At 60.6% G+C, this 15,525-nt stretch overlaps 1 protein-coding gene across 1 annotated transcript in view; it reads right to left on the bottom strand.

Annotated features, from left to right (window-relative positions):
- Positions 1-13,334, bottom strand: part of LONP2 (lon peptidase 2, peroxisomal) — a 31,392-nt gene extending 18,058 nt beyond the window's left edge. Inside the window, exons 1-6 of the mRNA XM_028502055.2 lie at positions 13,001-13,334; positions 6,369-6,603; positions 4,799-4,930; positions 3,573-3,695; positions 1,462-1,625; positions 237-331 (exon numbers count right to left, since the gene is read on the bottom strand). Of these exons, the coding sequence (XP_028357856.1) occupies positions 237-331; positions 1,462-1,625; positions 3,573-3,695; positions 4,799-4,930; positions 6,369-6,603; positions 13,001-13,233 (982 nt within the window). The 5' untranslated portion in view covers positions 13,234-13,334. The remainder of the gene's footprint in view (positions 1-236; positions 332-1,461; positions 1,626-3,572; positions 3,696-4,798; positions 4,931-6,368; positions 6,604-13,000) is intronic.
- Between the last annotated feature and the right edge of the window lie 2,191 nt (positions 13,335-15,525).

Here is a 15,525-nt window from a genome sequence, read left to right as displayed (position 1 = left end):
CCACCAGAGACACAAACGGGTGCCCGCCAAGCTCGCGCACGCACTGGCACGGAGGCCGGTGGAGCAGCTGCCACCTGCGCAGGGAAACGCCTCTTCCTCCCCGGGCGAGCCCAGCCGGCCGGCAGGAGCGGGTGGGCGCAGGCCGCTCGGGGGTCACCGCGCCCTGGGTTCCCGCAGGAGTCGTGTGAGCACAGCCTGAGGATCGGACGCGACAAGACTGCTACCGGCTGGCTCACCAGTTGTGCTTTTGTTCCAGGGCAGCTCCACCATGAGCTCCAGGTAGTTCCTCGTCAGAGCGTACTCCGGCATGGACTGAGGCATCTTTTTCAGTCTGCGGGGAAGGAACACAGAGCAACCACGTTCAGGAGAAAAGCCTTCCGTGAAGAGGAAACCCAGGCTTCTCTCTGTTTTTTGGAGAAAAATGCAACATGTTGTCACATCTGGTTAACTAAACCTGGAAAGTTTTACCCACTAGCTAACAAAAGATTTACTTTGTTTGGAAGGTACGCTACAAAACACAGTTGCAGGTATTGCTATAACTGCAGACTGGGGGAGGGCGGGACCCCGGGTCTGACGCCGGCCTGGAAACATGGCCACGCCGGTGTCAGTGCGTCCCAGCGTCTCACGTCACATGCAGCCATCATCTCCTCACCACAGAGGGACTCAGGTGCCTCGCCACGCACAACCGTGTTTTCACGTCAGAGCCGCAGCCCGCTCACACGAGCACGCCGGCACTGGCCTGTTTAATCAAAGGTGCTTGCGGCCCACGGTGTGCAGGAGCACACCCCGTGTGCTGGGCGTGTTCTGTTCACCCAGGGCGTCACCACGGAACGCCCCTCAGCTGCACGCACTCAGGTTCCTAACCGTGAAGCTCAGAGAGAGCGCCTTCGGTCGGGCCTGTTGTGGTGCACGAATGCGTGAAAATAAAACACGGCTAGACGGTACGAGCCCCCGGCTGTCACCTGCACAAAGGGAGACGCCCGCCCCACCCTCCGGAGAGCACGGTCACCGGGGAGGACACAGGGAGCAAACAGACACGCCATCGACGCCAGGGTGGCCCGCTCTCCACGCCGACAGACGCAAGTCACGGCAGGGACCGCCTCTGACTGCAGGCCCTGCGGGTGGGAGGGCGTTGCAGGAGAGCAGGGCGGTGCTGTGAGCTCGGGGCAGCAGGGCCGTGTTACCGGACGAGGGGTGAGGAGGGGAGCTGCCCCGAGCACGGCGAGAGCCTGAGAACCGGGGAGGGCAGGCAGCTGAGAGCTGACGGTGCTGGGACAAAGGTGGACAGGCAGGTCCGAGTCCCCAGTCACGGAAGAAACGGAGAGAGCGCGGAGCATCTACAATGTGCCGTGATCGGCTTTCCTTTCCCATGCAGAGCAGCAGGTCTGTTGCCGGGGCGGCACCTTTGCAGCCCCCAAGCGGAGCGCCCCCATGGAGGCAGGGAGGGCCGCCCCGACTCACCTCCGGATCTCTTTGAGGCAGACCCTGTGCGCCTGCTCGGGCATGTGGGACGCCCGGATCTTCTTCTCCAGCATCACGATGTCATCGTTCTCCTCCTCCTCCTCCTCGTCCTCTAAAATGCCCGGGAGGGGCATGGCCCTCCGCGTGGGGCGAATGGCTATCACCTACGGGAGGAAGGGGGGAGGGGGTGAAACTGATGTCGACACACCCCGGAGAGAAGCTCCCGGCCACACAGACGCTCACGCCCGGGGCCGAGTACACACGCCACGGCCACGGTTGATGGGATCCAACCGAGGTCCAGAGCGCCCCCTACGGGGCACACGCAGAGGGGAAGGCGGCAGAAAGTGGCAGCCGACCATGACCGCGTGGCGTGACTCTGGCGTCTGCTCACAGCACCGCGGAGGAACACCAGGAAACCGACCGCCAGAGGCAGCAGAAGCACCCAGGGGCTCCCGTCCTCGCCCTGCCGCCGCCACCGCCGCCACTGGGCCCCGGACACAGGCACCGCCCACCGCTCCGCGGCTGGACCCGCCCCACCCTGCCTCCGACATCCCGACCTCCCCGAGTCTCTGACCTCCCCACCATCGCGCAGGCCTGGGTCTCGGGCACACAGGGGAGGAGGCCTTCCCCCTTTCAGACCCGGGCTCTGACCCGAGTCCCTCCAGGCACCACCCCAGCAGCTCTGCCACTGCAGCCGGGGGTGGGGCTCCCCCCCCCCCACACACTTCTGCTTCGCCCCGGGCACATCCTACAGCTTCCGCCCGCGGCCCGCTGCAATGGTGCTTTACACGACCGCCTTTCAAACCTGCCTCCGCCCGTCCCAGCCACCGACGTAAGGACTGCGCACCGGCCCTCACCGCAGCGAAACGTGAGGCTGGCATCGCATCCAGAAGCCTCAGAATGTATTTTTGTTTTTAGCCTACGAAATGACCCATTTACTGCATTCCAATATAAAAAGTTAAAGACACAAAGCAGGGAACAATAATGTAACTTTATAAAAACAGAAATGTTAAATATATACTTTTAGCCCTACAGAAGGTACCAGTTAGCAGGTAAAAACTAATAAAATAAAGGATAAAAACTGAAAATGCAGTATCTTCTTTCAGAGAGAGATTGAAAACAAAGCACATCAATGACCCTGCCGTTGAGACAAAGTGCTTTTTTATGCAGAAACCCCTGCCCTGGCCGGCTGCTCTGAGAACGGCGCTCAGCTCCCAGGGGGGCAAGGAGGCCGACGGGGACCCACCCGGACAGCGCCCCGAGCCTCCTCTGCCTCCGAACACCGCCCCCTGCTGGGGGCTTTTCCCGAGCAACTCGCAACAGTTTCCCTTCAAGTGACCAGCACGGCTGCTGACCGTGAGCTCAGTTTTCCACCCCCACGGCAGCGCCTGCCCTGGCCTCTCTGCCTCAGATGAAGAACCAAGTCTGATCTCACGCCAGAAACAGTTCGGACCTGCGGCGTTCGCTTCAAGCGACACGGCCTGCGGGAATGCTCCCTCTCGCCGCCTCCGGACCGCTTCTGACCGTCCGTCCCAGCGGGGGAGAGCCTCCGCCTCCACTCTGTGGCCCTCGGGCCTCGACCACTCCCCTCACTGCGTCTCTGACGGCCCTCGAGGGCGCTCCTTTTCACCCCTGCCCGCACCCGCAGGGTCGGATCTTAACTCCGCCCACAGGGCTCGTTGCCTTTTCTTAATGTGACAGCCCGCAAAAAAAGGTTGCACTCAGACACTCAGAGCAGATCTCTGCTGGCTTTGAAACCACAGGAAACACGGAAACGCTGCACAACGCCTGGCAACGAGGGAAAGGGCTGAGCGCGTCATTGTTTTTTGACGACCACCGAACCAAAACCAGAGAAGAGAAAATGTTTGCCTGCTTAGGAAAAAAAAAAAAAGATTCTGACATGAAAAAGACGAGAGGGAAACACGCTGAAATGGAAAATGTTATCGGTAGCTCCACCGGTAAGAGGCCATGAAACTTCTCTTCTGTCTGTTTCTTTACTCCTCCCCCTCTTTTCCTTCAAGGACCTCGTGGGGTCTGGCACCGCAGGAGGACGGACGACCGGGAACCCGGGGACCTGGGTCTTGGGGACGTGGGTCCCGGGGAGCACTTGCCCGCTTGTCCTCGTCCTGCTTGTGCTTCCTGGTTTTCTGCAGCAGCTTCAGGCCCTCGATCTGCCGCACGAGCAGCGGGATGGTCATCTTGAAGCGCTCCTCCAGGCTCACGGCGTCTAGGATCTAAGGGGGCGCCCGTGAGAGACCCGCTCCGCGCTCTTGGGGACGCGCGCCCAGCGGCACCGCCCGCCCGCGCCCACCGTCCTCACAGGCGCCCCTCGGCCAGCGCCACCCGGTTAACCAGACCAGTCAACCCGTCTGGCGCCCACACCAGAGCCCTGCGAAGCGGGGAAAGAGCAGCCCGAGCTTTCACTTGAAATGAGGCCGCGTGTGCTGCCCCAGGAGCAAGAACAAGACCCACGCTTCACGTCCGCTCCTTCCGGGAGTCCTTCCCTCACAGCCGAGACCACGTGTGTGTGGACATGAGGTGTGGACAAGTTCTGGGTTCGAAATACTAAAGTCTCACACACACACACACACACACACACGAGACTGGAAGCGCTCTGAGCACCTTCCACGCCCCGTCGTCTGAGCTCCGAGTGCTCGCACGCCCTCCGAGGAACTGCCTGCCGTGCCTGGCTGGCCGGCCAGCCTGCCGCCGGGAACCGGGGTTCCTGCACCCCCCGCACCCCCCGCCCCGCAGCACTGAACTCCCGGACCACACCCAGCGGCCTGCACCCGCTGCCCCTGCTGCTACAGCTGCTGGACTTGAGTGTTCAATGAACGGATCAAGCGAGCAGGCTTGTTCCACTGCAAACCAGCGTCGGTGTTCCAGGAAGATTCAGGAAAGCCCACTGCTAAAAGGTACTATAAAAGTAAGTCTGCGAGAGAGCTTCCATGGTTTGGGGGGAATGCAGATCTAAGGTTTCGCACTTGTATTTCTTCACTTGAGAGACACTGAAACGGAAACCACAGCACACGTGCCCTGACGGCGGGCGGTCCCTGAGAGAAACACCAGACGCGGCGGGAAGGTCCCGGCGCCACACGCCCAGAAACACTGAGACGGGGCTCCTCCGGCAGCGGAGTTCAAGTAGGTGTCTGCCTTCGTCCTCACTCCCTGCGTCAGCTGCCCCGTGAACTGGCCGACGGCCGTCGCTTTGAGAGTTGCCGTCACCACTTCTGGGAGCCCCCAGTGTCCCCGACCCGAGGTCCGCGTGTGCACGCCCTCCAGTCCCCACCAGAAAGGGGCGGCGCCAGCCCGCCCTCCCTCCAGCAGGGGGCGCTACCTGCAGCTTCTCCTTGTTGCTGGTGCGGATGATGGAGGTCAGGATGTCGGGGAGCGCCTCCCTGGGAAGGCTGTCCAGGAGCCGCCGCAGCTTCGCCACGGCGGGGACCGACATGTCCAGCATCTCCACCAGCTGAGGAGGGGGGGGGGGGGGGGGAGAGAGAGAGAGAGACGCCCGGTGTGAGTGCCAGCTCTTGGAACCCAGCCTGCCGTGCGGGGCCGTGTCTGGGCCCGGGTCCCTGGGTCCCCGTGGTCGGGAGGTCGCTGGCTGGCCCAGCGTGGGGTCCGTGCGGCTCGGAGGGGGAGGGGGCGCTTTCAGGACGCCCACCGGGACGAAGGGGAAAATGGCTCAAAGAAAGTGCATGATGCTCATGTTTAGAAAAAGCTTTATGAATTTGTGATTTTATTTTAAGTTTCATGCAGAAAACAAGGGCATGGACAGAAAAGTGGCGACCGTGCAATAAACTGTGTGTCCTCCCCTAATCCCACCAACTGTTCACGCCTTGCCGCACCTCCCTGCCTGCTTCCCCCACTCCCACCCCCACCCCCACCCCCACTCCCACACACGATCACTTCGCAGCTGGACAGAGAAGCCGCAGGCCTCGCGGCCCTTGTTCCGAGAACAGGGCCTCCTCTTGCACAATCGCAGCACCACCCGTAAGTTCTGGAAGCTGGACGTGGCGGACGCTATTATGCTAACCAGGCGGAAGCTGCAACTCTGCCGTCTAGGAGGACGCCTGGGCCCACGGGAGCCTGCACACGGACCTCAAAGGAGTTCTGCGCGTCAGCTCCCAGGGTACACCTTGGCGTGGAGGGTGCTCCGCTCCAGGCCGGTCCAGTCCCAGTAGCTGGTCGTCAGCGGGGCTGCGCTGGCGAGGACCCCACCTCCCCCTGGGCCCTGGCAGGCCTGTCTCCCACCTGCTCTGCACACCCACGGGGCTGGGAGACCCCCCGCCCTGCCCCATAAACGGGAGGGGAGGCAACAGTTCCTTCCGGGCAGACGCCTCGTAGCCGCGGGCCCCACGTCCTTTTCCTGCTCCAGGACAGCGGGGGCACCTCTGGGACCGGCCTCTAACCCGCCTGGGTCCCTCGCGCAGGCAGAATCGGTCTGCCGCGCGCTCCACCTCCCGGCGTCACCGCCGGGCCCAGTGCCACGTGGTGGAGTGTCCGTCCCCGCACGTCTGAGCCGGCGTGGCCTGTGTGGCTCAGCTCGGTGCCTCGACACTCTGGACAAACAGCAGTATTTTCATTTTTTAATGTGTTTACTTCTCATAGCTGTCTGGTTTGGAGACACTGGAAGTTATAAGGAAAATTCTAGAAATGCTTTTTGGAAAAACGTTACCAAGGGTTGGTGGGCATGTCCTGGAGTGATGGAGGTATCACCTCAAAGACAAGCAAACTGACACTGGCGCATTAGTAAGCCACGTGGACACAGGCTGCCCCGAAACCTCGCCGTCCAGCAAATCTGCCCTCTCTCAGGGCGGCGGGGGCGCCGAAGAACAGGCGCACTGGGGCCCGAACGGCAGGGCTCACCCGCGCTCACCTGCACGGCAGGGCTCACCTGCACTCACCTGCACGGCGTACTTGTAGAACTGCTCCGACAGCTCCCCCAGCTCCTCCCGGGTCCTGCCGCTGTGGGGGAACTCCTCCAGCCGGTCCAGCTGCTCCACCTCGGCGACCGGGTACGGCTTCTCCTTCAGCACCTGGACGATCTGGAAGCGGCACAGGCCCGTGACCAGCAGGGTGTAGTGGGGCTTCGGCCAGTTGCTGCCCACGACCTGCACGGCCAGGGCGGCCGTCCCGATCCTGAAACACACGCCAAGCGCCCGAGTTACAAACGTCCCGTCTGCGGGGACAGACACCCGCCCCCAGGGCTGCTGCCCCACCCGGGAGCTCCGCCCCAACTCCGAGAACGTGCGGCTCCGGGTGCCCTGGTGCCGGGGCTCCGGGGGCTCTGCCACGGCCGTCGGCCCCGGGCAGCGCCTTCTCCTCAGCACCCCTTTCAGGAATCGGGTAGACATTCCTACACCTTTGGGTTCTTCAAGCATAAAAACACGAAAGTGGCCGACAGTTACATAGCTTAGTTTTCCCACCTAGGCGTGCGGCAACCCTCTGTCAGGGTCAATATTAGTGGCGTAAACAGACTCGCACAGCAGGGTGTGCACCCACCCAAGGGCCTCGGCTCCAACACCAGTTCTGCTGCCGGCATCGCGCCAGGGCTGTTACGCAAGCTGCAAAACTTCCACAAACCCTCCTCGACACAAAGGGACCTCGGGTCTGGGAATTCACAGATACGCTCCTGAAGACCGAGTCTCTAAAAGCGGGGGTTAGTATCAGAGGCCACAGGGTCACGGGGGCGGGGGTCAGAGACCAGCACCCATCAGCTCCGGAGGGCACAGACTGAATGCTGTTCTAACCGGCGGTCACCTCGCCTGCTACAAGTTGAGAAAGGTGCATCGTACTTAAGTCTCGACTCCTTGTACAACACACGACGCCGACTACGTAGCACACAACCTTAATTCACAGAGAGGAAGCCCCATCCAAACTAAGCCAAAGTGACACAAAATAGGAAGACCGATGTTCAGAAGACACCCCCAGATCCCAAACTGAAGCCGTATTTTCTCTCTTTGGCCCGAGGACAGGCCGTCATTTCGGAAAAGAACCAAAGGGCCCAGAGCCCCAACACCCTGGGCACGGTCACGCGAGAACACTGCCCTCGCCCCCAAACAGGAGGCGGAGCCTGCAGACGCGGCACCGACGGACCTGGCGCGCCTGTCCGCTCCGCACGCACCGTGCACGTGGCCGCTGCCCTGCAACCCCCTCCTGCAGGTGGCGCGTAACCTCGGGCCGCACAGCCCTCCCCGCCGCCCTTCCGGTCCTGTCAGGGGCACAGGGGTGAAAACTGACTTCAACAATCGCTCACACCGAAAAAAGCAGGGAGATAGTTTGGTGGGGAGGAAGAAGCCCTACGCTTTAAAAACGGGAAATAATGCGGCAACGATCTGTCACGCAGTTATCTGTGCTGCGGCTGCTAAAAGGGGGCTGTCCCCCCGTCTCCTGGGAACCAGCTCAGGCTGCCTGAGCACGCAGGCGGCAGCCGGAGGACGGAGACCGGCCGGGACCCGAGTTCGCTGTGGACGCCGCTCCCTGACGCTCTCTCGGTGCAGGAGGCGCTCACGACCCCCACGGGCAACAGCAGCCGGCGAGGAGCCGGATCCCTGGCCTCGGCGGCTTGCACACCGGACGCCAGAGGGAGAGAGGCGGTAACCCAAACCCCCAGATCAGGAGATGAGCTTATTTATTTGGGCCACGCCACTGATCCCAGGAGAGGCCGAAAAGGGGTTTTCTCACAACGCCGGTAAAATACTTCTGCTGCCCGTGAGAGGGACACGCACGGCGTCTCTCCCCCGGGAGACAGACTGCAGAGGGGCGAAAGCGCGCTCGCTGGCTCTCACCCGAATCACTGACAGCGGCTCGGACGTGCCCCCTTTAAAGAGAACCGTGACCTGTGAACTGACAGACGGCCAGGAACGACACCCGGCACAGGGCATTCTGGGTGGAAGGCTCGGGGAAAGACCACGTTTGCGCGAACGTCCTTCCAGACAGCGCTGCCGTCTGCTGGGCTCCGAGGCCTCGTGCGGGCACGCCTCCCTCTCGGACACCGCGGGCTCGGACCCGGAGCCCCGCGGTCCAGCAGGCGACACAACAGCGTCCCAGGGATCTCTGGTTTCCCGGTGCCTGCAGAACGTGTGTCCACGCTGCACCGCGGTCTGCTCAGCGGGCAGCAGTGCGGCGTCTCCAAAGACAATGCTCATCCACTTACCAGAAAGTGCTTTCTACTTTTTCCCTAACAGATCAGACACCCTGTCCTGGCGGCATCCGCCTCTCCGAGCGCCAGCTCTGTTGCCCTCGGGGCCGTTTCCGAAGTCTCCGGACCACCAGGGCTGGGAGCGGGGGCTGCTCCACTGGCCTGGCCAAGGGGGACCACGCCCCTCCCAGGGCCGGTGGAGGGACAGGCCTGCCCCCCTTCCTCGCCGTCCGAGCACCTGCCACTCCTAGCAACCCCCCTGACCGGCCGACGGAGAGGAGGGAGAAGCGGGGAAGCCACGAAGGGTTTTGAAAAGACCGTGCTATGAATTTCTTTTCAAAAGAGGGGCTGCAGCCAGGAGAGAAGAAACGGTAAAAGACAAAGTTTCCAGCTGGTCTTGCAGGAAGAGGGGGGTAATGAACGGGAGGAGGCTATGGACGGAGGGGAAGTGGTGGCCGGGTCGGCCCTCTCCCCAGACCACGGACACTGTCCCCATGACCAGCGATAAGGCTGTCTCCCTCTCCTGTCATCTGTGTGCTCCCTGGAGCACTCGGCACTTTCATTTCCTGCAGGAACACCTGCGTCACGTTCACAGATTGGCTGACAGGCGCACAGGGCGTTCAGCCCGTGCTGGCTTCCCACACACCCCCTCCCTGAGCTTGACCCTCTCTAGCTTTTGATTTTAAGGGAGAGGCGTACGACTCCTCCCTCCACTCGAACACCTAGAGGCCACTGCAGGGTTACTCTAGGGCCTGATTTCAAGACTGTCGAGTCTCAGGTCATAGAAGGGCCGTGGAGAGGGAGCCAGACGGGCCACAGTCAGTCAGGACACAGCCGGCCACCGAGTTCCCACTTCCATGGGTGCAGTCCACGGCACCCCAAAGCCACTGCAGTAGCAACAGCGAAGATCAGGGGTCACAGGTCACCAGGGCACGTACGACAGTAACTAAAAGGGCTGAGACACTGCGAGAACGAGCGGGCTGTGACAGAGGCAGGACGCGGCACTCGGGCAGTGGGGAGCACATGCAGAGACCTTCCCGACGCCGCAGGGCCGCCCCACGCCTGCGCCGCGTGCACGCGCAGGGTCTGCGGAGCGCGAGCAGCACACAGGCCTGTACATCAGAACAGGTGTTAAGTGAACAAAATGGTCAGTTAACACTTTCCCTCTAACTAGTAGGACTTGATACATAGTAGACCCTGTATCAAGTTAGTCACCTTCCTAAATAACACCTCCTTTACTAGGCGTGACCGAAAAGCTACACTTTGCTTTTGCCGTAGATCCGAGTTTGCGCACTGCGCCGGCGCCGCCCTTCCCCCCAGGGCGCAGCGGCTCTGCAGATCCGCACCGCAGCGCCGCCCTCTCTCAAGGTCCGCGGAATTTCTGGAAGTCCTAACTGGGCTCTACCTTCAGATGAATACATTCAGGAAGCTCTAACTGGAGCTAATCATGACCCATTTGCTAACACAGAAGGCTAAACTTTTAAACCTCACTATGGTCAGTGTTTCTTACTATGGCCGGTGCCTCGGCACGCTAGCAGACAGAACTGGCGACCGGCACAGACCGTGCATCCGAGCGATAAAACCGAACACCTGTGCTGCACGTACAACGCATTCGCTTCCCGCGAGACAAGTGCAAGGAAACTGGTCTGGGGTCTCGGAGGCGGAGAAGGAGCCGCACGACGCAGAGGGGCGGAGAAACCAGCCCCGACGAATGGGAGGGTGGAGGGAGACGGGACGACGTGACCTCCCTACAGGCAGTGCGAACTCCTACCGTATTCACTAAGAAAGCAACGGGCCCCTCCGGAGCCACTGAAAATACAGCCCCGTTAAGCAGGGTGGCCTGCGGTGGGACGGGCGCCGGGTCCCAAGTCCCAGCCTGCAGGGGTGACCCACAGCTCTTCCCGGGAAGAGGCCCGGCGCCAGGCACTGCTTGCGCGCGGCAGGCGGGGCAGGGCTGCGGGGCAGGACCGCAGGGGAGCCGGTTCCGGAAGTCAACATCTGGCCCGCTCTTCTGCGTGGCAGGGAGCCCAGGGGGCAGACTGACTCCGGCTGCTCCTTGAAGACTCCCTCAGTGTCCCCTGGATGGGGTAAAGGAGCAGGCAGGAGCAGAGGCAGCCGGCCTTCCCCCCGGAGACCGCCGTCCGGAAGAGCAGGTAACCCACAAGGGAGGAGTGCGTGGCAACACAGAATAATGTTATGAATGACTCGATGTTTGTGCTGGTAAAGGTTTTCATTTTTTTCAATTTTTTAAAGTAAAGGGTGTTCCAGGATCATGTTAGAGAAAAAAAAGGCAGTGGAAGCCAGTACCGAGAATGCAGTGTGATCTTTCTGCACAGACTTTTTGGAGAGCAAACAGCGTTTCCAGGAAAGCTGGGTGGTCGGGTGGGTCCTTCCAATGCTGGAATTCTGTGGAACATTTTCTGACTTAAATGATTAAACTTAACATCACTATTCACCCAAAACAAAGGCAGCAATGTGGGCATCAAGGGCCAGAGGTCACCCCGCCTGAATCCCAGCACACGCTTCCGTGCAGGAGGGTGTAGGGTTCAGTTACTGGTCTTCTCACAGGGACTTCCATCAAATGAGTTTAAAAACCCTCCAGTATCTGGCCAGGATAATGCCGACACACAGTCCCTCCAGCCTAAGCGAGGGCCACCTCCGCCTCTGAGACTCACCGCGTGCCCACGGGGATCACCGTGCGTGCGCGCGCACAAGAGGAAGACAAGGAGAAGTCCAACCGAGGCCACTCTGACTCGACAGGCGCCTAAGTGCCCGGGCATGGGGAGCAGGAACTCTGGGAGGAGGGGTCAACAGAGCCTTCAGGGGTCAGGTCAGGGGTCAGGTCAGGCGTAGGGAAACCAGCAACCAATGCAACTCACCAGAGTTCGCTGCGACCTGGGAAGTGGCCAGCCCCACTCTGGCAATCCCCCACGCCGGTCAGACCGGAGCCGAAACCTTGGGAAAAGCAAAGCTTTCCCAACACAGGCTGATAATGGGCTGTTAGGTCTTTCGGGGTTTGTTTTGCTCAGTTTTGCTTTGGGGGGAGGGGAGAGGCACCAGTCTCCTTCGGGCATTTGAAGAAAGCTATGGACTTGCTTTTTAAAAAATGTGTACAGTCACAAGGTTTTGGGTAAAAATAAGGCTGTCTTAACCCTCCCGAAACCCATGGAGCCAGGAGGCCTGACCTTCACGCGAGGGCACCCGCAGGCGAACAAGGGCTCCAAGGGGGAGACTCCTCAGGAGGAGCTAGGGATGGGCGGCGGGTCTGAGGGGCCAGCATTCGCCCACAGCGAGCCCAGCACCGTGCGACAGAAACGCAATGGGAGTCACACATGCAAATTTTAGTGCTTGTGTGATAAGGGGAAAAGATACAGGCAAAAATGCTAATGTTTTGTCTTTAAGTGCCAAGAGCCAAAATCTTACCATTCCAGGGCCTAATCTACAGAAAATGTAGTCCTTTCGTAATCAACGTGTTTCAGATGAAGTTTTCAAAATGTACTGTGTGTGTGGTAGGTACACTTACAGCGCGTTTAGGGTGAGGGGTTTGTCTGGGACCAAGGACTCGTTCAGTGCGAAAACCAGGAGGGTCCTCAGCAAACCAGGACAACAGGCCACCCCAGCATCCCAGTGTGCACCGGTGGCCAGTGCTCACAGTCTAGACAGGCAACTCCCCACGGAGCAGCACCAAGCAGAAGACACGTTATTTCACTTGATCTTCCCCGCACACCCAAGAGACGGACCATTCGCGCCCACATACGAGACGAAGAAAGAGACGGGCACAGGTTGTCCCCCAGCCAAAGTCACACGACTACAGCCAGCGCGCAGGGCGCTCTCTCGGTGAACACGCGGGGCCTGAGGAATGCTCAGAGACAAGGAGCTGAGACGAGGAGCAAGCGCCAGAAGCGGAGCCAAGGGCACCTGTGGGCAGGGAAGGCGTGTTCAGAAGGAAAGCAGGGCGGGGAAGAGAGAAGGGGCAGGCGAGGGGGTGCGGAAGAGAGGCGGCGCAAGTTAACAGCAGGGGTGATGCGGTTCAGGTGGGATAGAAAAAAGGGAAAGCCTGCGGAGTAACAAGTGTCACACTCGAGAGGTCCAAAGTGACAGGGAGGAAGGGAAGGCAGAGAAGGGAGCGGCCTGGAAAGTTAAGACCTGGGGGTGGGGGGTGGGGGTTCGGGAAAGGGGATTCTGATTTGTTCGCAGTGACAGTTCACTGTAGCGTCGCACTGCCTCCAGAGCTCTCTCACTGAGCGGTCGCGAGTGGACACCTGTCACCCCTACTTCACCTGTTAGGGGGCAGCACCCAGCCGCGAAGGCCGCCCCTCCCCCCTCCGGAGCCCCGCCGGCCGGGGCCGGGGTCGCGGCGCCACGGCGGGGCCGCGCGCGCGCGCGCGCGCCCACCTGTGCAGTGGCGGCAGGTCCTGCGCGTCGCTCGCCGGGTCGGGCGTGTTGGGGATGACGCCCAGGATGGTGCTCTGCAGCGACGTGCCCTTGAGCAGGCGGCTGCGCACCAGCTGCAGGTTGCGGGCCGTGTCCACGCTGGTGCGCATGGTGGAGCCAGGCAGCAGCACCCCCTCGTGGGTGAGCAGCAGCGGCAGGCGGCTGGGGATCTGGATGGGGCTCACCGACGACATGGCGCCGGCCGTTCGGGCCCGGGGACCTCGCACAGCACGGCACTCGCAGCTCTGCGCCACCAACTCCGGAGGTCCCGGCCGCCGGCGCGCCCGCACTTCCGGCCCGGGGTACGGCCCGCCCCGAGGCTCAGACGCCGCTGCGCGCTCGCCGCCGCTCTTGGGGCCGCACGGCCAGACGCGCGCGTCGTAATTACGCGAAAAGAGGCGCACGTCCCCCCAACCCTCACCCCGCCCCATGCGTGCGACTCACCCCTCCCGCCTGCGCACCCGCGTCTGCTGTCCACTTTCTCGTGGGACTGGGACAATCGAGTGTAAATTCTAGCTACTTGAGATGTTTTAAGATGGTAATGGGAAAACATACAATAAAAATTTTTAAAAAGGAAATGTTTTTAACTTTTGATTCGAGTTCAGATGTGCAAGAGCGTTGCAGAAATCTGATGACAAGGTCCCTCCATGCACCTTCCGTTCGACTTCCGCTGCAATCATCTCACAAAGTCACAGTTTAACGAGAACAACCAGGAGCTCAGCGTCACTGTTGTCCGAGCGGCCGACAGTACTTAACTGTTGCTGGTTTTCTGGCTACTGTGCTTTTTTTTCTGGCTGAGGACTCACATTTCATTTAGTTGTGATGTTTCCGCAATTAGGTTTTTTTTCCTTTTAAAACCTTTAAAACCTTGGTACTTTTAAAGTGTTTTCGGTCCATTATTTTGTAGAATGTTCCTCAATTTGGGTTTACCGGATGTTTTGTCTCTGTGGGCTCAGGAGAAAACACACGCAGTGTGGGCAGGGAGACCCTGGAGGTGGTGTGGGGACTCTAGACGTCGAGGAGGCTCTGGCGAGGAGCCGGGCTCTTACTCCAGGCCTGGTGCAAGCCACTGGAGGTTCCAACTTGCAGGGAAACGTTGCCCAGCTTGTGCTTTCAAAAGAGCGTTTTTGCTGCAGCGTGAAGAATGGAGCGGAAGGGTTTAAGGGGAAACCCAGGGACGCCAGTGGGGAGGGGGCTGCGCCCGTCGAGGCCAGAGGTGAGAGTGACGCAGACTGGAGCTGAGGGGCCAGGCCATGTTCACGTGTAGCTGCTGCAGCAGAGCGAGCTGGCGGATTGGACGTCAGGAGGGAAGGACAGCCTTGGAAGGACAGCCTTTGTCAAGGGTGTCTCCCGGACGGGGCGGAGCCTCTGGGGCTTAGAGGGAAGTTCAGGGGCGACTGAAGATGCTGGATCCTTTCCCGGATGTGCGCCGTGCACCCTCCTCTGAGAGATGCCGGGGGTAGCCCGGGACCGCGGGGGCTCCCCTTTTCATCCAGGTCTCTCCCAGGGCACGGGGTCGGGAGACAGCATTTTTGAGGCTCCCAGTGTTTTAACAAAGAACTTCAAACATCACCTTACCAACTTCGCAATGTCTTTTTTAAACACTTACATTTAATGCTTTCAACGTGCATCCCCACCCTCCCCACCCCGGCCACCACCATCAACAAACCTTCCGAGTGTTTTATCCCGTAACGATGGCTGGATTTACTTTCTGAAATGCAGTTGCAGACCCCACCCCAGGAGGTGTGCAGTGAGAGTGGGCCTGTGTTTAAATTGCTGTGAACGCTTCCCTTCCACCACGTCGGTGCGTCTCTGCGCTGGGAGGGGGTCAGCCCACTGGGGCCAACCTCAGAATCTAGACGTGAGGCCTACAGTGCGCACGCGGCTCTCCTGCCTCAACGGGCTCTGCGTCTGCTTCGCACAAGCAACCAGCAGATGTGTGTGCTGAGCTTCTGCTGCGTGCTGGCGCTATTCCAGGCTCGAGCGTGGACCAGCTCTGCAAGGAGCTGGCGGGAGAATGCTCTGGGCAGAGAGTAGGACCAGAGCAAAGACAAAGGTGGGCAGGAGTCTCCCAGTGTCTGGGACAGAGGAAAGGTCCAGGCACTGGGATGTAGGGGCTCGGCACTCAACAAATGGCCAGCGATGGCCTCCAGAAGCCACTGGAACTGGCAGAGGGAGTAAAGCTAAGAGGCAGGAGGGGAGCCGGGAGGGTAACCGGCACGGGGTGTGACCTGCCTGGGTGAGAGACATACAGGAGGAGAAAGGTCGGATCTCAAACTCTTTCGGGGTCTGGCTGGCGGGTGGCTCTGCCCTACAGCCCTGGGCGCCTTTTGGCTTTGGACCTGGACCACAGTTTACCTTGCTCCGGTGCCCCCTTCCTGTTTGCAGGCTGTTTCAACATATGCAAATAGCCCACGTGCAAGCCAAGTGTACAGCCATGACTGTGGTCCCCGGGAACTGGGGAGGGCACAGGCTGGAAGCGTGGT

Source organism: Phyllostomus discolor, chromosome 12 (assembly GCF_004126475.2).
Source record: "Phyllostomus discolor isolate MPI-MPIP mPhyDis1 chromosome 12, mPhyDis1.pri.v3, whole genome shotgun sequence".
Taxonomy (NCBI): Eukaryota; Metazoa; Chordata; class Mammalia; order Chiroptera; family Phyllostomidae; genus Phyllostomus; species Phyllostomus discolor.
Note: the sequence above shows the minus strand (reverse complement) of the source record. Positions and strands in the feature narration are given on the sequence as shown.